This window comes from Cervus elaphus, chromosome 20 (genome assembly GCF_910594005.1).
Source record: "Cervus elaphus chromosome 20, mCerEla1.1, whole genome shotgun sequence".
In the NCBI taxonomy this organism is placed as follows: Eukaryota; Metazoa; Chordata; class Mammalia; order Artiodactyla; family Cervidae; genus Cervus; species Cervus elaphus.
Window position 1 is genome coordinate 126,752,266 of NC_057834.1, and position 21,237 is coordinate 126,773,502.

General features: G+C 41.0%; 1 protein-coding gene across 25 annotated transcripts in view; it reads right to left on the reverse strand.

Moving 5' to 3' along the window:
- MACF1 (microtubule actin crosslinking factor 1) overlaps positions 1-21,237 on the reverse strand; it is a 339,001-nt gene that overhangs the window by 91,236 nt on the left and 226,528 nt on the right. For 23 of the 25 annotated variants that reach the window (XM_043878610.1, XM_043878618.1, XM_043878625.1 and 20 more), the window contains 13 exons: positions 20,500-20,649; positions 19,341-19,574; positions 18,057-18,257; positions 15,277-15,795; positions 14,362-14,538; positions 13,983-14,106; positions 12,976-13,184; positions 12,282-12,599; positions 7,446-7,612; positions 6,024-6,180; positions 4,058-4,175; positions 1,017-1,079; positions 147-388 (listed from right to left, as the gene is read on the reverse strand). In XM_043878610.1, coding sequence (XP_043734545.1) covers positions 147-388; positions 1,017-1,079; positions 4,058-4,175; positions 6,024-6,180; positions 7,446-7,612; positions 12,282-12,599; positions 12,976-13,184; positions 13,983-14,106; positions 14,362-14,538; positions 15,277-15,795; positions 18,057-18,257; positions 19,341-19,574; positions 20,500-20,649 — 2,679 coding nt within the window. The remainder of the gene's footprint in view (positions 1-146; positions 389-1,016; positions 1,080-4,057; positions 4,176-6,023; positions 6,181-7,445; positions 7,613-12,281; positions 12,600-12,975; positions 13,185-13,982; positions 14,107-14,361; positions 14,539-15,276; positions 15,796-18,056; positions 18,258-19,340; positions 19,575-20,499; positions 20,650-21,237) is intronic. The other 2 variants (XM_043878619.1, XM_043878602.1) reach the window with 1 other exon arrangement.

A 21,237-nucleotide genomic window follows, 5' to 3' on the forward strand; every position in this document is an offset into this window, starting at 1 on the left:
CTAAGCATTTGAAAATCAAACACTCTGCTCATCATGACTGGGTGGTTGGCCATGTCTCCTTCTCAGGCCCCTGGGCTCAGGCAGGAACATGAGTACAACAGCCCTTTCCTCTTAGTATCGCGATGCAGCTATTATGACCACAGTACCTTGTTAGACTCAGCCTGGGCTCTCACTGTCTCTGTCTTGGTTGGAGATGAAGAGGCATCCAAGCCTTTCAGGACTTCCTCTTTTGATTCCAGCCACTGCAGCACCGAACTTGCCTGCTTCTGAACTTCTTGCATTCTGCTGAGGACAGCCTGAAGGCTTTCCTGCCGTTCCCGAAGCACTCCCCCAAGTTTCTCATATTTCAAGTTTACATCTGACATGTCACACTGGATTTCCGTCAGATCTAGCATCATAGAAACAGAAATCAGACTGGGAATAGCTCTCAAGTATCCCCACTGGTTTCTCACTAAATTATTCATCAGGAGTAAGTACCTCTCCCACTCCTTCTAGTGAACTACAGATTATCTTCCTGCTAAATCACATAAAAGTTTCTGTTTACAAACAAAAAGCAAAAGATCTCTCATTAACCTGCTTTCTGATTTTGGCATGACATACTCAGATGTATAAATAAAATACTAAGTAAACACAGGAGCAGCAAAAGTAAAGGGAGTGAAGGATTTGAGGCATTCTTCTACTTCTTTAAACTACAAAGAAAACTTGGTGGGGAGTCTGAGGGCTAGATTAGACCACCTCTAGTATAACTTCTTTATAATTCAAAGATTTGCATATATTTTCTTCCAAGTCTTTCCCTATTGGTCTTATCTAGTGGTCCAGTTTATTTGCTTGTACCTTTATTTCACTGGCTGCCAATCGGTTTAGCCTTTAGTTAGCAACAAACAGGCATCACGGTTACTTCTCCCCAGATTCTTACCCTTAAACCCATCCTAGCAGCAGTCTTTCCACACACACGGAAACGTACACAGATACAAACATGAACACTGTCCTAACACCCAACAAAGAGGCACGCTCACCTTTGCAGGTGTGGTATCCGTTTACACTGCCTACAGAGCTTCCTACAGAGGGCAGTATGGAACCTGAGCAGAAGGACAGAGAGACAAACAGGGCAAGACAAAACGTGTTAGGAATACATACAGGCACCGAGTTTATTCTTTGGCACTCACTGTAAGCTCAGCTATCAGGAAGTTAACACAGCACAAGACAACATACTCATGGAAAGAGACACATCATTTTAGCTGCCAGGCAACAGTGTCACTAGGGGTGATTCAGCTCCTTAGCAGTAAGATTACTAATCCTTTCTAGAGGAAATCCAAATTCCCTTCTTAAATCTCCAATTTGAATTCTTTGGACTCTGCCCTAATTTTGTGAAGCAAGTATTAGCAGAGTGACTAAGTCTTGAGACTGATATCTGACATACTTCGGAATGAGGATTTATAATATAGCCAAAAAGGTTCGACTTTAATATCAATGTTGCTCAGCATAATAAAAATAAACAGTAAGTACAATTAAGGACATAAAAAGCAGCATTCTTTTAGTAAAGACATAAAAGTGAGCCCTTCTTATATTGTTTCAAAAGACTCCCCCCCTTTATTTTTCATGACTTTCTGCTCCCTTTCCCCCACCAGAAGACAGAAATTCTAAGTGCCAATAAATCTGGCTCATAAAGATTCCCATAAATTCTGTTTAGGGTCATTGGTTCTGTTTCTAATTACCACAATTTGACCTATATTCTCCCCAAGTTGATTCCTTATGTTTCAGGAGTATCCCAAGTAAGTAAAAACCAGATCATGCAATTACAAAGATTATAAAGAAATGTGAAGAATAGTCATGACATAATGTAACATTCCAAGAGCTGACTAAGACTCTGACATGCACTAATTTCACTATGGAAAAAGTTATGTGTGAGGTTATATTAGAAAACAGTGATTGCAAAATTTTTAAATGTTAAAATTATTGTATTTTCAATTAAAAAATAGATCAAACACAAAGATCATATTCCACTTCAGTGTGGTGATGGCTAAAAAGAAAATGGACTAGTAATTTCAAGAAGACAGTCTAGACAAGACTGTCACTAACTCAGTACGTGAGCCTTAAGCTATGGACAGACTTCAATATCTTCTCTGGGATATGAAGATAATCTTGTCAGCGTTCATGGGGTTATAGGTGACAGGGAGTGAGGCAGTGTATGTGAAAGCACTTTATGGAGCCAAAAGAGCTCACAAACGTGAGGAACTAGAACACTCACGGGCTTTCAAAGGTGGAAGAGAACTTTAAAAGCACTCAGGGTAGTGATCTTCACACTGGTTTTCAAAATAACTAGGAAGGTGCTTTAGGGACTCTGTAAATATTTGGTTTAACTTTAAGATTCAGCATATATTTCTAAGTACTTAGAAATGGCAGTAAAACATGCACATTCTATCACAGTGAACACCACATTAACCCAGTAGATACAGTCAATTATGCTGCTTTTTGGGGAGAATAAAGGAGCTCCTGCACCTCTGTGCATACACTTAACTGCTTTCTGAGGGTCACTGATGGGAAAAATTGTAGTTCTTCTCTAAGTCTTTAAAATATTCAACCTGACACGTGTCCACTCTATGAGTGGAAAAACATCTATAGCACATGTGTATTACATAAAATGACAAAAAGGCTCAAAGCAGGCTCTCATCAGGTAGAACTGTGTAATAACAGAATTCTTAACACTTCATATAGTAAAGTGAACTTTTAAAAACTTTTGCCATCATTTGCAGCTATTTTTCTGTGTGAAGTGTATTTTTTTGATACAATGCAACCAAGAAAAAAAATGGAGAAATAATCAAATAATGAAGCAGTCATTCAAAAATTCTTTTCTTTCCTTCACATTTCTATATTTACTAAGATAATCTCAATATTAATTGATGAATTGATGGATCTCATAATATATAAATGCTATAAATTCACTTATAAGGGAAATTTATGCCACCAAAATATTTGTATTTGTTTTATAGAGTATAGTTCTATAGGAGATTTAATTTTTAAATAGATGCTAGTAAAAATGTTTGAACAATCACTGATTCAGTTCAGGAGTCAGAAAGCTTTAGTTCACCAGCAAATCTGTCCCTCCACCTATTTCTGTATACAAAGTTTTACTGGAACACAGCCACACCCATTCATTTATGTATTGTTTATGCCTGTTTTTGTGCTACAATGGCAAAGACATGTAGTGTGACAGAGACCATATGGCCCACAAGTCTAAAATATTTACTCTATGGACCTTTAAGAAAAAGTTTGCTGGGTGATGACACAAAAGTCAGTGAACTTAGAAGTTTAAGTGTTAAGAAAATAAAAGTCACCAATTCCCTGAAATGCTGTCACTTCTAGGTTATTCCAAGACATCTTTAAACCTTTAGGATACAAAAGGAAACTAGCCATTCTCAGAGGGGAAAAAGAAAGCAAACTTCGCTCTTACTATTTAAGGGACTATGGGAGTGCATTAACACAGTCTGGTAATAAAACCTAGGAGATCCCAGTTAACAACCAGCAAGTGACTGTGAGCTCGGGTTGCATTTGTCTGAAAGACTTAATTTGTAGGCAGAGACTATTCATATATCTGGGCACACTCTTCGTATGTACTTCCAATAAGTATGCCAGTTTCTGGTGTTCCAATACTGACTCCTAAAAACCTAGCTTCTCCCAAGATATGCTTATACCCTCCAGGGCTGACCCCAATTTAAAGCTAATGCATAGCCATGCTATTCACATATTTAGAAGAGGGAAATTCCTCAAGATGGAAAATCCTATTTAAATCCTTCTATGTTCATTTGTCAGTTCTATGTGGGCCAACCAGTCCCTTTACTTTCTCCCATCATGGGAAGAGATTTCTATAAAATGGAGCAATGTTACAAAGCAAAAGGGAAAACAGATCAGGTTGAGGGGGAAGACTGCCTCCTTTGTGAAGCCTCCTTTGTTCTCAAATCCAACCTTGATTCTAACTTTCATTAAACAAGGGGTCATCATCAAAGGCCAAAGGAAAGAATGATGTTTACTCAATACTTTTTCAAGAGCCTGCACTCACCGGTCTTGGCTTGAGAATCAGGTGCTGTGATCTCCATGATGAGATTTTCTAAAGAAGTACCTTTACAATTGATTTCTTCTACCAAAGTCCCCTTACTTGTCCAGTCATCTAGAAGACCCTGTTTAAATAACAAAATAGCAGAATGTAATATCTGGAGGCTTTCTCCTCATAATTATGGACACCTGTTCTACATAAACTCCCCAAAGTTTTGATAAGCATTAAGTAACCATTTTCATTTATTCAGTCATTTCAAGAACTTGGTTTAGCCAGCCAAGGAGAATGATATCCTGGAATACTCAAGATCTTCTCATTCATTCATTCATTTATCAAGCAAAAAAAATTTTTTTCCAGCATTTACTATACACCAAGCATCATGCCAAACACTGGGGATACAAAATAGGATTATGACACAGTTCCTAAACCAACAGCTCAGATTATCAATTATAATGTGATACGTGTGATATTACAGAAATATGGAGAGCCACTAGACTCTGAGCTCACAAAAGGAGACACATCTATCTGCCTGAAAGGAAGAAAGCTTGGCATTAAGATAAAGAGTTTGCCAGGTGGACAAAGGGAACACTATGCATGTAAAGAACATAAAGGAAATGGTGTTGGAAGATGAGGTGCTAGATACTGAGATGTAGAGAAATACACAGAATCATAGACCACACTTTGCATTTTCAAGGGAACTTTATATTGGGTTTGAAGTCAGAGTTCTAACCATCACAGAAAGCCATTATGAAACAATGACATCTGCTCTAAGACAGAAGTGTCTGGTAGTGTTGTCTCTAAGCTGTGAACTGCCTGCTACAGAGTAGAATTTTACTCCTTTCCCAGAAAGGACATGATCCTAGCCTTCAACCCCTTCCTCCACACTGAATTCCTACTTAGTTTGCTTTTGACTTAAGCTGCAGAGCAGCAGCAGAGAAAGACACAGAGCCATGAACATCTGGCAAGATCATGCGCCGAACTTCAAACTGAACCTTGTCAGTTCAGACTTTGTCAGTTCTTTTATTAATCACTCTTGATTCCAAAGAGCCACAGTTCTCAAACTGTGCACTGACTCATAGGATATTTTAAATTTTTTAGGGAAAAACAGTGACATCTGTTGGACACCAGGTGAACAACTACTGTTAAGCTGTTTGGTTCTGACCACTTAGCAAGTGAGGTTTTTTAGGTTTTGTTTTTTCTGGCCTTAAGGTGCCATGAAAAATGTCTTGAAACATAAATGGCACCATGAACCAAGAAATCAGGGAACCTTTGTCCTAGGGAACTCTCCACAGCAAATGCTCCTGGCACCCTCTCGTGAAAACAAACTCTTCTTTTTCATCTATTCAGGATAAATTCTGTTTTACTAAGAAAATAAGGACAAATGCATGAGAGTTATGTGGAGGCTGGTTTCAATACAAATAAGGAACATGTTAGAGGTGCAACTAGAGCTGGATGACAATGAATCAAGATAGCAGAGAAGAGATTTTGCAGCAGATGGGAGAAAGGCGGGTACTACCCTTGTTGCTGTCTTTCCACCAACCGACTCTAACTTTCCCTTAATTAGTTATAAAGAAATTCCCTCAATTTTCTGATCACATTTCTGGTCACTTGCTCCCATATAATTGTCTAATTCTCAAACACTCTATGAGAGTGTAAGCTTCTCAAGACTGGACTCTGATGACCATCCTTCCTATGACCTACCACAGCATGACAGGCATCCCTCTAAAGAGCTGAAACTTTATAGCTATCATTCCCAGATTTTTTTTTTGTTCAAATAGGAGATGTTTTGGTGCTCAGTGCTTGGACAAGGGTAGGCGGAACTCACATGAAGAGCATGGAGGCACTGCTGTTCTGATACAGATGGATAACTTGGGTTTCTCACACCACTCCCCCACCACAGATTGAAATGAGTACAGACAAGCTTCCAAACTGCTGTCTAGCCTGACTCCTGGAGATCCTTTTGTTCACCTACCTTCAGGTGTTCAATCTGCTTTTCCAGCTCTTTAGTACTCATGAAAGTCTCTGCAGGTGGAATATTCCCTTCAGTTTCCTTCAGCCATTTCTGGAAAGTCCTAACCAGCTTCCGGAATTCATCCAATTGCTCCTGGCAAGATGACGCATCTTCCTCTCTGTCAAGGGAGACATTTTGTTACTTGCCAGATGAAGCTTTGTAAAGAAGTCAACTTGAACTAAAACTAGGTTCATTCTAGGACTCTAGGCATCAGTTTCCTAACAGAGCCTTCCCATCTCATAATCTTTTCCATGGCAGCTCTGGCTAAACAACCACATATAATGTAGGAGAGCATCAAACTAAAGAATCCGTTGCCCTTGTTTGGACATTTCTGGGGAAAGGAGTCTTCAATCTTACTCGAGGCTAAAGTGAAAGTGAGAAAAACTAAAGGGAGCCTGCTATTTAGGTACTGTGATACAATGGAAAGAATGCAGGCTTTGGATCTCAAGTCCAGCTCTGCTACTTTTTAGGTCTTTGACTCTTTTAAGGCCCAATTCACATGCTAATTCCTTTAGCAAGGAAGATGCCAAAACTGAGGCTCAGAGACTTAGGCTAAGCACACCCATGAGTCAAATAAATCAAGGAGAAAGAATTCAGTTTTGAAATTAAGTTTTGGAAATGGTCACATCTGTTAGACTTCAGACCAGAGATCCTGGTTCTTCATATAGCTAAAGGCCCTCCACAGAGGGAAAGAAAGACAAAACCTGCTTGGCCTGTGTCCTATCCCCTTTGCCTGCACTAAATAACCTGCTGCTCACAGTGGTGATTTGAGCAACTGCTTTCCTCTAGTCACTAAAGCAGTCCTCTGCCAAATCGAGATATTTATAGCTAAACCAAGAAAAGTCTTATCAAACTTTTAAACCCACATGAGGCTTTCTGAGGAGGGAATTATAGCTTTTCAACAGTGAGCCAATAACCTGAAATCAGCCACTATTATCAGACATTCCCATGTTTGCCTTTAAGAAGAATCCAGAAACTCCTTCATAATAGCAACTGAAATGTGGTCAAAATCAGCAATGTGAGTGCCAAATAACCTCTAATTACATCTGCGAACTCTCTTCCATTTTTTCTCATTATTTCTAATCCTACCACAATCCTTCTTGCTGTCTCAGATTTGTTCTGTTTGGTCCATGTGACTTGGGCTTTCCCTTGTACAAAGGGGGAAGTGAGCCCCATTATTGAGAAGGAACTCACTATTTACTAACAGAAAGACCACTAAGTATTATGTAGACTGAGTAGCTTTGTCTGAAAGAGGTACTTTCCAATCCCTCACAGCTCAGTAGCAGAATTTTGATGCTATCTTTTCTGGTGAAGGAGAAGTCATCTCATTCAACGGCAGGAACAAATTAGCTCCATGACACTGACACACACATGAAAACTCACCTTTCTTTAATTGTCTTCTGTAGCTCTGTGAAGTCCTTTTTGAGGTTCTGCACCCTGTCTTGGTGCTGGGACAGGTCCAGAGCAAAGCCACAGGAGCTCAGGTCAGTGACTAGGTGCTCAAGAGTATCCAGATTCTCCTGTTGGTCTTCCATTTCCAAATTGAGCTCCTGTCAAGCAAACAAGGAAATGTATTCAGTCCTCTGATCTTTATAAATACTTAAGACTCTAAAAGAATGAAAGGTATCTAGATTAAACCTGGGACAAGTTCTCGCTAATCTGTAGAAAAAGAGGGAACACGGACTTCCCTGGTGGTCCAGTGGTTGGGGATCGCTTGCCAAAGCAGGAGGCATGGGTTTGATTCCTGATTTGGGAAGATTCCACATGCTCAAGGACAACTAAGCCCATGTGCCACAACTACTGAGCCTGTGCTCTAGAGCCCAGGAGCTGCAACTACTGAGCCCGCGCACCCTAGGGCCCATGCTCTCAACAAGAGAAGACACCACAGTGAGAAAACCATGCACTGCAACTAGAGAGTAGCCCTCACTTGCTGCAACTAGAAAAAGCCCAAATGCAGCAGTGAAGCCCTAGGGCAGTCAAAAATAAAAACATTGAAAAAAAGGAAAAGAGGGAATAAGAATTGAGCATGTTCGCTGTGTTGATTGCTAGATCAAAACATAAAATACATAGGATTTCTCCAATCCACTTGAGAGTGGCTGGAAATTACAAAGGAGCCTCGTCTCCTTCAAACAAATCTTTAAAGAATCCAGAGGCAGCATGACAGAATAAAAAGAATGTAAGTTTCTGGTGTAAAAAAGATGTGAAATTCAATCATGGCTTTGTCACTTACTAGTCTATGATCTTAAGCTATTAAACTTCTCTAAGCTTTCATAGTCTGTCTATTCTTTAAAACAGGTAAATAAACTCTTTACTGTTATTTAACACTGTATTGAAGATATTGGCCAATGCAGTTTGGTAAGAAAAAACATTTTGTGGCATAATAATTTGAAAAGAAGAGATAAAACTATATTTGCAGATTACATGAAAGTATATTTGTAAAATCTCAGAGAATCAACAATATAACCAGATTGAAAAGTGAAGTAATCCAAGGAGGGAGAAGAATATAAACTCAACATATTAAAATCATGAATAACACAACAGCAGCATAAAATTCCACAATTTTAGGAATCAACTAATAAGAAATGTACAGAACCTTTACAAATAAAACTTTAAAACATGTCTGAACAACATGAAAGCAGACCTGTAAAAATGGAAAAATGTCCATAAAGATGTGTGCATGTGTGTGTATATATATATGTATGCATATACACATTGTGAATAAGTGAAGTAATATGACCCAAATAAAATGTGACCAACATTTTTCTCTAAGACTGATAAAGTTGATTCAAGTGTTCACATGGAAAAATAAATGTACAATTACAGCAATGAAAAATCCTAAAAAAGAAAAAAATGGGGGAGATTAGCCATACCAGATAGTAAAATATAGCATAAATCCTCTAGAATGTTAGCAGAAAGACCAGTAAAATAGAATAGAAAATCAAGAAACAGACTTGAATACATGTGACATTTTGTATATGATAAAGACAGATTCTCAAATCACTGGAGTAAATACAGATTTTTTCAAATAAATGACATTGGGAACAACTAGATAGAACTTTGAGAAAACATAAACTTGAATTCATACTTCATATATACTTCAGAATAAACTTAAATTATTAAAGTATTAGAATTTTAAAAAGAGAAGAAAAAAAAAAAAGAAACCATGTAGGTAGAGTTCATCATAACCTGAATGAGGCAAAAGGCTTTCAAACTGACCAAAAAATACATCTTCAATGAAAGAGTGATACCTCTAGTCTCAAACTATACCATAAAGTGACTACAACTATACTACAAAGTAATCAAGACAGTGTCGCACTGGTACACACATACAATAAGACATATACATCAACGGAACACTATAGAAAGCCCAGAATATAAATGGATAAAGATGTGATACACACACACACACACACACTGGAATATTACTCAGCCATAAAAAGCATGAAATCTTGCCATTCATGACAACATGGATATATCTAGAGTGTATGATACTAAAGGAAATAAAGCAGAAGGAGAAAGACAATACTGTTGATCTCATTTATATGTGACATCTCAAAAACAAAACAAGGGAACAAACAAAAATAAAAACAGATTCACAAATACAGAGAACAAACAGGTGGTTGTTAGAGGGAAGAAGGGTGGGAGAATGGGAGAAATAGATGCAGAGAATTACGAGGCGTAAACTTCTAGTTATAAAATAAATTTAAATCACAGGGATATGACATATAGCATAAGGAATATGGTCAATAACACTGTAATAACTCTGAGTGGGGACAGATGTTTACTAGCCCTATCATGGTAATCATTTCATACTGTATTGAAATGTTTGAGCCACTATGTTGAACACCTGAAACTAACATAATATTGTATGTCAACTATATTATTTCAATTAAAAAAAAACTGATAAAATCTACTGTGTAAAAATTTTACATGACCAAAAAACATCCTAAGGAAAGACAAAAGACAAACTGTGAGAAAATATGGCACAAATGAACGTACTTACAGAACAGAAAAGACTCACAGATATAGAGAACAGACTTGTGGTTGCCAAGGGGAGGTGAGGTAGGGGAGGGAAGGACTGGGAGTTTGGGATTAGCAGATGGGAACTATCACATGCAGGATGGATAAACAACAAGATCCTACTGCATAGCACAGGGAACTATATTCAATATCCCGTGATAAACCATAATAGATATTAAAAAAAAAGAATGTCTATAACCGAGTCACTATGTCATGCAGCAGAGATTGGCACAACACTGTAAATCAACTATACTTCAATTAAACAATTAAAAATAAAATAAAAATGAATAACAAAAAAAGAGAGAGAGAGAGATTTCCTAATCCTACCCACTGAAAGGACCGAGAAGCAATGGCATCCTAGTGGCTCATGCAGTATCTGGATTTTGATGTCTAAATATAATTGTCCCGTAAAAATAGGCTTCCTTGGAGAAATAGGTGATTCCAGGTGTGGGACAGGGAAATTACAAGATGACCATGACACATTGTGCCAGAAAGTAAGGCAGTACTCATATACCGGTAGGGACATGTCAAAAAGATACCAGGAGACAGCTTAAAGGGGCTCTCATTGACCAAAAACTGGAAATTGCTTGAATATAAAAAAGAACAATAATGGGAGAGGGTGTGGAGAAAAGGGAACCCTCTTACACTGTTGGTGGGAATGCAAACTAGTACAGCCGCTATGGAAAACAGTGTGGAGATTTCTTAAAAAACTGGAAATAGAACTGTCATATGACCCAGCAATCCCACTTCTGGGCATACACACTGAGGAAACCAGATCTGAAAGAGACATGTGCACCCCAATGTTCATTGCAGCACTGTTTATAATAGCCAGAACATGGAAGCAACCTAGATGCCCATCAGCAGATGAATGGATAAGGAAGCTGTGGGACATATACACCATGGAATGTTACTCAGCCGTTAAAAAGAATTCATTTGAATCAGTCCTAATGAGATGGATGAAACTGGAGCCCATTATACAGAGTGAAGTAAGCCAGAAAGATAAAGAACATTACAGCATACTAACACATATATATGGAATTTAGAAAGATGGTAACGATACCCTATATGCAAAAAGGAAAAAGAGACACAGAAATACAGAACAGACTTTTGAACTCTGTGGGAGAAGGTGAGGGTGGGATGTTTCAAAAGAACAGCATGTATACTATCTATGGTGAAACAGATCACCAGCCCAGGTGGGATGCATGAGACAAGTGCTCGGGCCTGGTGCACTGGGAAGACCCAGAGGAATCGGGTGGAGAGGGAGGTGGGAGGGGGGATCGGGATGGGGAATATGTGTAAATCTATGGCTGATTCATATCAATGTATGACAAAACCCCCCCCCCAAAAAAAAAGAACAATAATGATAATGAATATGGGACCCCATAGTGACACTCTTTCATACATTTATAAAGAGAAAGAAAATAGCAATTGGTAGATCGAGATGAAAAGTATGCCAGTGTTTATTGTGCTATTCCTTTTACTTTTCTAGAATTTGAAAATTTTTCAAAACAAAAGCAAAAAGCGAGGAGAGCAAACCAAACAAGACAATGAGATCACAGTACCCTATGGAAAAGGTCACAGAGCTGGATAAACCAAGGTCGTGGTGTGGGCGTACGGCAACGCTAAGGCACTCCAGGCGGGTATGAGGGCAGCTGCAGCCGCTCTGGAGCGCAAGTTGGCCACCAGTTAAGTACAGGCATACACTGTGATCCAGCAGCTCCACCCCTGGATACACACCTGCATCTGTGGAAGGCAGTATTTTCAGCTCTGCCTACTAGGTATATGGTAGGATTACACTTCTCTACCCACCTTGAACGTCAGGTATGATCATGTGAAACTTGCTTTGACTAACAAAATGTAAAGGGATATGGTATGTCCTCTTCCCCTTGCAGTAGTAATCATGAAAACATATGTCAGGATGAAGTTTCCATCAACTTGAAAGACTGAGTGATTACGGTGAGCTAAGTGTCCCTGGTGATCTGGGCTGAACACGTGCTGTGAGTGAAAAATAAAGCTAGGCTGTGTTTTTTAAAAATGAACAAACAATATCGAGTTTACAGGATGGCTGTGAGAATTCTTTAAGACAATGCAGGTCAAGTTGCCAGTATACTGCCTAACATATTACGTGCTCAGTAAATATTTGTTTTTCCTTGCCCTTCCTTCCCCTTTATTCCACCAATCTGGCAGATAAAGCCTCACCTGGATCTGCTGGAAGAAATGTGCAATATCCTGATCTGGCTGATTCCCAGAGGCCAGCAGCCGACTTTTGTTTTCCACGAATTGCTGCAGCTTCTCAGAGAGATGTTCAAACCTCTCTGCCTGGGGCAGAAGCTTCTTCAGGGAGCTCTCCTTTTCTTGCTGCTGTAGACAGAGCTGTTCGAAGCGCTGGTTCACCTCAGCCAGTTTGCCCTGCAGCGCCGCGGCCGTGGTGCTGTCTGCTGTCTCCATGAATCGGGTCACCATATCACGGGTGGCCTCCAAGCTGCTCTTCTGCCGAGCAATATCCTGCTTCAATTTCTGTCATCAAGAGCATATCTGTCAGCTCCTGGCTCACTTATTCTGGGACATCTGAGCCACAAACTAATAAACTTCTAGTAACTACATTCTCACTTCCTCAAGGAGGCTTGAAGGATTGCAACTAAACCTTCAGAACGTCATCAATACTCTTAGTTCTCCACCTCAGGCCACCAATGACTTTGCTATTACCACTGTCCCTCAAGTTTACCAATGGTTTGGAAATTGAGCAGACATACCTTTACATTTAGTCATCATCTCTAAGTCTATTAGAATATTTATGGAAATACATTCTTTTCCTGATACTTTTCCAAAATGATGTCACTATGGTAGGTGGCAAATATATCCTCTATGCTAACTCCTGGGGCACAGGTCTCACCATGTTAGTGGCCAGGGCTTCTTGGATGACTCCTGATGACAGCGACACCACCTGCTCCTCTTCCAGGTTATTTTCAACTTCTCTGATGGACTGCAACAAGCTGTCCAGGCTTTCCTGGACACTCTGAGACTGGGCAATTGCCTTCTGCAGCAGAGCAGAGCGCTCTGCCAGGCTGCTGGAGAGGCGTTGGAAATGGCTGAGTATGGAATCTGGAAAATCAAGGCCATGACAAGAAAAAGTGGAGACAATTCTTCTGTTGTACTTTTTTAAAAATGTATTTAAATTGTACATGTTAATTATTATAACAATGGACATCAAGACAAACAGAATAAGCTTAAATACCTCACTTTTGAACCAAATTCAATAAGCATTGTCTATTTAGCACCTACTAAGTGCCAAAAATTGTGCTCAGTGCTGAGAACTGAAGATTATTATGATAAAGTCCCTTCCTTCCACAAACCTTAAAACTCTAAAAGAGAGCATAGGTAGTGGAAGGCATATCAATTAACCATAAAAATAAAACCACAAGTGCTATATTAGTACTAGGAGTACTGTACTAGAGAAGACAGAAGGAAAAGTTATTTATCTTTTACTTCTTGGGGGTGGGGGTGGGGGTGGGGGTGGTGTCAGGAGTTTACCAAGGAAGTAACTTCCTGGTTACATCTAGAAGCAGGAGCAAGATATCATCACGCAAAGTAAGCACTTGATAAAGGTTAGCAGCTAAGAAACAGGACAAACTTCAGGGGGAAAGCAATGAGGAAATGACTAGCTCATTTGGGAAAGGAAGGAAGTCGGGTGTGGTAGGAAGGCAAGTGTCTGCGGAAAAAGGGTTGAAGCCAGGCCACGAAGGCCTCCTCTGGTGTGAGATTCAAGTTCATCGGAGGGTTAGCTCTCTGTGCTTGGATCCGCAGCTCCTCACCAGCAGCACAGATGCTTGCACCTCACAGTGTGAGATATCACAGGACAGGACACACTTGGAGGTAGGAGTGGCCACTGCTGCTTCATACCTGTAGTTTCTTGAACATGTTTGCGGTCTGGGGCTGGCTCCCCTTCAATTTCCATGAGGTCGTGAGCTACTTTTTGGAGTTTTTCTACAGGTACTTGGTGCTCAGCCAATTCCTCCTGCAACTGCTGCTTGTCCATGAAAAAGGACAAAAGAAAACCATTAGAGTGAAGTAATCAAAGCGGGTTTCTAAGGATCGAGAGCTACTGAGCAGCTCTGTAGAATAATTCTGTTTATCCACAGCCACAGATGTTAGAATATAGTGTTCAGGAATCAGATCTCGTCCAAGGCATCCCGACGCCTGCCTTTCACCTCCGCAGGCGTGTGCTTTGCTTTGGGGGCACTCTAAGTTGTGTGGAATAAGAGCCCATGTCCTGGCTCACCTTTGTGGTTGCAAACTGCTGTTGCAGGACCCCAGGGTCAGAGGCAACTGTATCTGAGAGGAGCTTCTTCACACTGGCCTCGCAAGCTTTCATCCAGGCCTGCAGGCTGTCGGCGCTGCTCTGAAACTGCTGATACTGGCCTAGCAGCATGTTCAGGTGAGTGCCCAGGTGTGTACACTGTGCCGGAGAAAGAAGGGAAAGCAGACCAAAGCAGGTCAGGCCAGAGGCAGCAGCTTCTCGGGCAAGTCCAAAGAGGCCTGACTGTGCTCCAGGGACCTGACTGTGACTGCAGGTGAGGGTAGGTGAGCCTCCACAGGCAGACGGGAGCAACCATGTTCTACAAGTGGGTCCTGACTGTTTGATCCAGACTATCCACCCCAACTTTACTATATACGGGGGAAGACTCAGTGAGTTGTATGACAGGCTACTGATGAAATACACATCAAGCTGCAGGCAAAGGTGGGGATCAAAGGTACAAAACATTTTCCTGTTGGGAGCGTTAAAGATGTTGGCAAAAACATAAGACAGGTAAAAAGAATTAAGTGGATTCTGTATCTTGGGAGCTAAAGGAAGTTCTTTGATAGGGAGGAAGATTAAGCTTTACCCTAAATGTTCTATCTAGGAATGAAGACTATGTATTTGGTCTAAGTTTCCCTGTGCTCTGTCTCTTGGTGTTCACACCTGCTGGTCAAGATATAGGGAGGCGATCACTCCCACCTTCACCACTGGAGTGAGACATACCCCTAGACAGGGCTCAGGTTGAGTATAAGACCCTGGGCCTCTACATTTTTTCCCCCCTAGAGGCTCATAAAGACATTCTACAAATCCACTTGCTCACTGTGTCCTGAAGTTCTTACTGTAAGCCCCAGAAACCATCCACGGTTGTGTGAGGGCTGCCAGATACTGCTCCCATACCTTTGAATGGAGAGCACTGTATCTTTCTGTTGCATCTTTCAGCTTGTCCTTCACTAAGGTTCCAGTTGCTGATGGTTCTCTGCCATCCTCAAGGCTGTTTTCTGTGTCCAAGACCTTCTGTCCTGAGATAGTCACAAATCTCAAGTCTCCTTTGTGGGAAATGACATCCTCCGAGAAGCTCCCTTGCCGCTTCAGGAGGGCGGGAAGGGCCTCGGGGCTGCTGCCTCCCTGATGCATGCGCTCCAGCTCTCTCTCAGACCCTTCCAGCCAGTTCTCAAACTCTCGATGGTCCTGCAGAAACTTCTGCAGCTCGTCCCGCAGCGTTTGCACCTGCTTCAGTTCTGCCTCCGACTGGGCCAAGGAAGTCGCATACTGCTCCTTCAGCTCTCCGAGCTTCTCTTGCAGCAGCTGTTGTTCCTCGGGTGTGAGGCTGTGGCCGTGCTGGTCCAGGAAGGCCTGGGCTGACTGCGTGGCCAAGATGAAATTCTGCTGCTGAGACAGCAATTCTTGGTGACGAGCCTGGCAAAAAAATCCCCCCAAACAAAGGACTATCAGTAGGGATACCAAAATGACTTGGTTATGTCTACAGCCGGAAGTAGGGACAGATCTCAATAGGCCACTTTTCCAGCTGCTCAGATATTACCAATCTCTCTGAATTGCTAGGTATTATGCCATATGCTAATCCCAGGTGAACTGATTTACCGAGGACCTGACAGCTGTCACGTGTTATTTCATCCGACTTGCGCCACCATCTGCAGTGCAAGTGGACTATATAATTCCCATATCAAAGAGGGGATGAGTGAATGCCAAAAAGGTGTTGTATGTCTTAATAGAGGCCATGTAGATAGTTATGGGACAAACTGACTAGAACTGGGGTCTCTTCACTAAACGACCCCAGGTCAAAGAGAAGGTACAAATGGCCAACTAAAACTACCCACCCTGATGGAAGGAGTGAGTAATCTTCACAAGCCATACATGGGACAGCATAAAACAGGTCATCTGCAAATGCTAAGCTATGAAATATGTCATTCATACATCCTTGAAGAGTGTTCCTACTAGAAAATATCTTGGGAAACTAGTTTTTCAGATAAACATTTGTATATTAGTAAGAATAAACTGTATTTCTGCCTAGTACAGGTAGTCTGTACTTTGTGTGTGCTATGTTTACGTGCGGACATGTGGACCTTTTTTCTATTTAAAAAATGGAACATAAGTTCTTTGAGGACAGTCGCGGTTGCTCTGTTTTGACCCTAAAAATGTTCTTCCCGAGGCTAAGAGAAGACAGTGGGTGCTTAGGAAGTGTTCTCGACTATCTGCACTGTGAATGCAACTCCCTAGAGAAGGACGATGGCAACATGATAGCTTCAGCTTCTGATGCCATCTCAGGGAAGTTGGGGTGACAAATATATCTGGCTGAAAGAGAAGGAGGGGGCAGCACTTGGGAGGGGTACACAGCTTGTCTGTGTACCACAAGATGTCCCCACGCTTATCCACCCAAGGTAAGGTGGCTCCCTTCCTAGCTAGGATGGAGCTGCCAACAACCAGTATCAGGAAGCCCCTGTGACAGCAGGACCATTTCTGCTCTGTGCTAAGACTGCCATGGCTTTAGGGTACACACTACAATGGATCTGACAAGCGCAGGAAGTAGCTTGCAAGAGACAGAAATTCTATGAATACAAAATAAGGCAATGGCCCACACAGGCTGTTCAACAGAAGCATTCCAGCTAAGCCAATTTTATTCGCTATAAAGGTGTCACTACTAACATATGTGACCCGTGTGTTTTCTAAGTTCCCTAAATATATAATAGTCTTCTGATCATGCACTAAATATGCACTAAATACGCCTGCATATGCCAGTTAATATCTTGGAGATGATGGATCTGGTTGGTTTACTGGCTTATCTCCAGCGCCTGTCATACAGCGGGTTCTCGATAATTGCTGAATGAATAAATGAGTAGAGAAAAGTAAGAAATGATTTCTTGACAGCATCAGGGAGCCATTAAAGGAGTTAAGCAGAAAGACAGCATTTAAGAAAGCTCACTTAGTGGTGTGGCAATGGACTTGAGGGTAAAAGTCAAGAGGCAAGGAAACCAATAGAAGCTACTGTAACACAAGAGAAAGCTGATAGTAGTCTGAACTGCAATAATACCTCAATGGAAATAAAAAGTGTGATGTCTTTGAGAGATATAAGAAGCACGGGATTTGACGACTGATTCAAAGTGGGAGAGGGAGGGAGGGAAAGGAATCTAGGGTGATGTTTTAGTCCAGGCAAGTGAGTGGAAATTTAGGAAGGAGAACATGTTCGTTGGGGGAGAGGTACTTTAAAACAGGAGGTCCATTTCTCAGGTTGAGGTGCTTGTGGTTCCAAGCTGCAAACAGAGAGAAGGATTTATACACTCAGGACAGGCATTCGGGCTGAAGACAAATAAATACATGGAGATCACTAGTACAAACAGGAAGTGAAGTGTTATGGATGGATGAGATTACCTAAGGAAAGTATATCCTAAATGATTAAGATGAGACCTAGGCTACAACTTGAAGTGCATCAGTGTGTTTCAGAAGCTGGCCAGAGGAAAGGGAGGAGAATTATCAGGGAAGACAGTGCTATGGAAACAAGGGGGAAACTACTTCCAGGGGAGTGGTCAAGGGTGTTAAGGCTGCTGAGAAAGCAGAGATATGAACTGAGAACTTCTCACTGGATTTAGGGCAGGAGGTTATGGTGACTTGCCCACAGCAGGAGAGATTTACCCAGCATTGTGAGAACAAGCTAACATGCTCACCTTCAACTTCTCACACTGCCTGTCCAGCTTCTCTGGGGCTTCATTCAGCCCAGGGTGACCATCGGTGGTATCCAAGGCTCCTTTCTCCAGGTTGCCTGAGAGCTGCTCCATCTGTCCTTCCGATGACCCCACGGAGGTCACCCAGTCCAGGAGAGCATCGATCTTCCTCCTGTTCTCTGCCAGTTCCTTTGCTGCTTTACTCTGAAAGTCACAGGGGGAGTCTAGTGAGAAGGCCTTAAATACTCAGCTACCATATAACCAAAGGTTAAGTAAAGGGAAAGACGTTTAGGTCAAAAAAAAAAAAAAAAAAAAAGAGAGAGAGAAACTCTAAGGCTGGGTATAAACAGTCTTTGCGTCCACAAAGAAAAACAAGCATGTTCTAAATCTGTTGAAAAATAATCATTTAAAATGATCCTTAAATTTGATCTATATCTCATCACTTCTAACAGGGGATTTGAATCCCAGGATTTCAAAAGGCTCTATTAAGTGGTGATTTGGTCCTGGCAACCCTCCAGGTTTTACAGAATCCTTGCTAGGTATGCAGAAGTTACACACTAACTTAGTAGGATAAAAAATAGCACAATTACACTCAATTACCTGGCTGCTCTTCCTTAAAGAAATCACAGATCACTCCCATCCTTTCCTCTGCCAAGCAGAGCACTGAATTCTGAAACTTGCCTCTCAAATTCTATTTTCTGAATCTTCAAGTATTTTATTAATAAAACAGGTTATGCTAAGTGATACATACATGTATTTCAGAATTCATCTTCAGGTAACGTACTTCTCTTTCCTACATTCTCTACCGCCCTCATTAGTGTACAAGTTCACAACCAGACAAAGAACTCTAATTCAATTAGCCAGTGCTAGGTGGGGTGCAGAAGACCACAAGACTTCACCTTAAGTTTATCCCAGTGCCATGATTTCCCACTGAAACTGTAATGGCAGCCTGAGGAGAGCTTGAGGCCCATTAAGACTGCCCAGTGTCTTCATTAGCACCCTTGGATCACCAGTCTAGATTCATGTTAAAAATATGCCCTATGGTTTTTCCCCAAAGATGATGATGATGGTGATGGTGATTTGGAATATGAACTTTCTATCAACTATTCCTGACTTAAAAGTCCTTCAGAATGTTTCTTGTAAAAATAAATATCAACTCACAGATCAGCTCCTGAATGAGCCCTTTTCCTCAATTCTATGCTCTCTGGAAGGTCATCAGCTTTTACTTGTGTAGGTACCAAAATTTTCTTTTTTGAAAAATACCAAGCATCATAGCAGTCTGGTTACCTTTTCAGTCTCCTGCTGTAAGGCTGAGGTCACCACTTCCTCCAGCTCCTTCTGGGCCAGCTTTGTCCTTTCCTGGAGAGCTTCATACTGCTCCTTAGCCTGATGGAGTTTCTCCCGGAGAGCTGTCAACTCATCGGGGCTCAGTTTAGTCTGGTTCTCTTCTAGGAACCCTTCAGTGTCTTTGACAACACTGGCAAATGAGGTGGCGTGATTCTGAATGTCGTCCTGTAAATCCTTAACACATGAAAATAGGATAGCAGAGGCTTCAACTTTAGTACTTCTAAGACCTCTCAACAGCACAAAGATGGAATGACTAGAATGACATTATCTGCAATGGACATATGTCCCTGACTATAATTTGCTAAGTTTTATGCTTAAACCAATGTAGATAATAAAATTTTAAATGCTTTTTAATTATGAAGCTTCTAAAAATATTTAATTTTCTAAGAAAAATTTAAATTTCTAAGAAGATATTTAGTGAAGATATGAAAGGAAAATGCCCACAAATATGATTTTTATTTTGCAATGACTTATCCTCAAAGAGGTCATTCTTCTGTAAAGCAGAGTTGACAATGGGACTCTAACAGTGTTGAGACCTGGCTGGTTCTTCATAACTCTCTTGGTCATCACTCCTGAACCCTCATGTAGCCTACAAGACCCAGCATGATCTGGGTCCTGCCTCCTCCCCAGCTTTATTGTTTACTAATCTTCCTTTTGTTCTTTGTACAGTCAAACTAGCTTTTTTCCAATTCTTTAGTACTGTGCTTGATCGCATTTCCACCTCCAGACTGATGTACAGGCCTCTGCCTGGCATGTCTTCTTCCTCCTCCCACCCCTTCATGCATCAACCCCTACGTATCCTTCGATTCTCAGTTTAAATGACACTTCTTTAAAGGAATCTTCTGATATATAAGTCAAGATTGGGTCTGTTATATCTTCTTATGTAATGTTTCCTTTATAGATATAATAGTGAATACATTATATGCTCATTTCTGTGATTATCTGTGTAAAGTCTGTCTCTTCCACGACACTGTAAGCTTCATGAGAGCAGGGATACTTAACCATTATGTCGCTGGCACTAAGCGCTGGGCCTGGCACACAGCAAGCCTTTCTAAGTACTTACTGACGGAATGAAAAAAGTGAGTTAACTCTTACTGACCTTCAGGTCGCTTTGGTTCTTCTGCAAAGCAGAGAGATCCTGCTGGGTGGCTCTACCTTGATGGCCAGCCAATGCTCTTTCTGCCTGTCCCACCCAGCTGCAAAGATCCTCCAGTTTCTGGTGACAGGTATTTTGTTGTTTCTGCAGGGTCTAATTAAAATGCAAAGGGGCCAAGAGATAATTAATGATTCTCATTTTATAAATATAAGATAACTCCCTGAAATGTAAAATAAGAAGGTTATATCACAAGGATGGAAAAGTTGGTGGGAGACTAGAGCAGGAAAAGGCACAGAAATCATATTCAGAAAGTTCCCCTCATCTGGACAGTCTATTGGTCTGGATCTATGGTCTGAATTACAATTAGGAGTGATTTCAGGTGAGAATGTGCTGAGGTTTTGGTTTGGAAGCTCCTTTGCCAGACTGCTTCTTATCCATGGAAATGGAGAAGAGAGAGCCTAGATGCTTAAAATCCATAGATGATACTGGGGATGAAAATAAATGACAGGTTCTGATCACTTCTAAAGGAACTGGATGATATACTACATATGAAGTCATAGTATGGAAAATTAGAAGGACTGGACTAGGAGGAAAAATCAAGAAACTGGATAATTTATAAGCTAATTGAGCTTCTTAATAATTAATCTGACTTTATATAAATCAAATGTCTCACAAATGCAGACACCCATTAAATGGAATGATTACTTGCCAGACATGAGGGGCTTGGCTATTTTGAGAAGA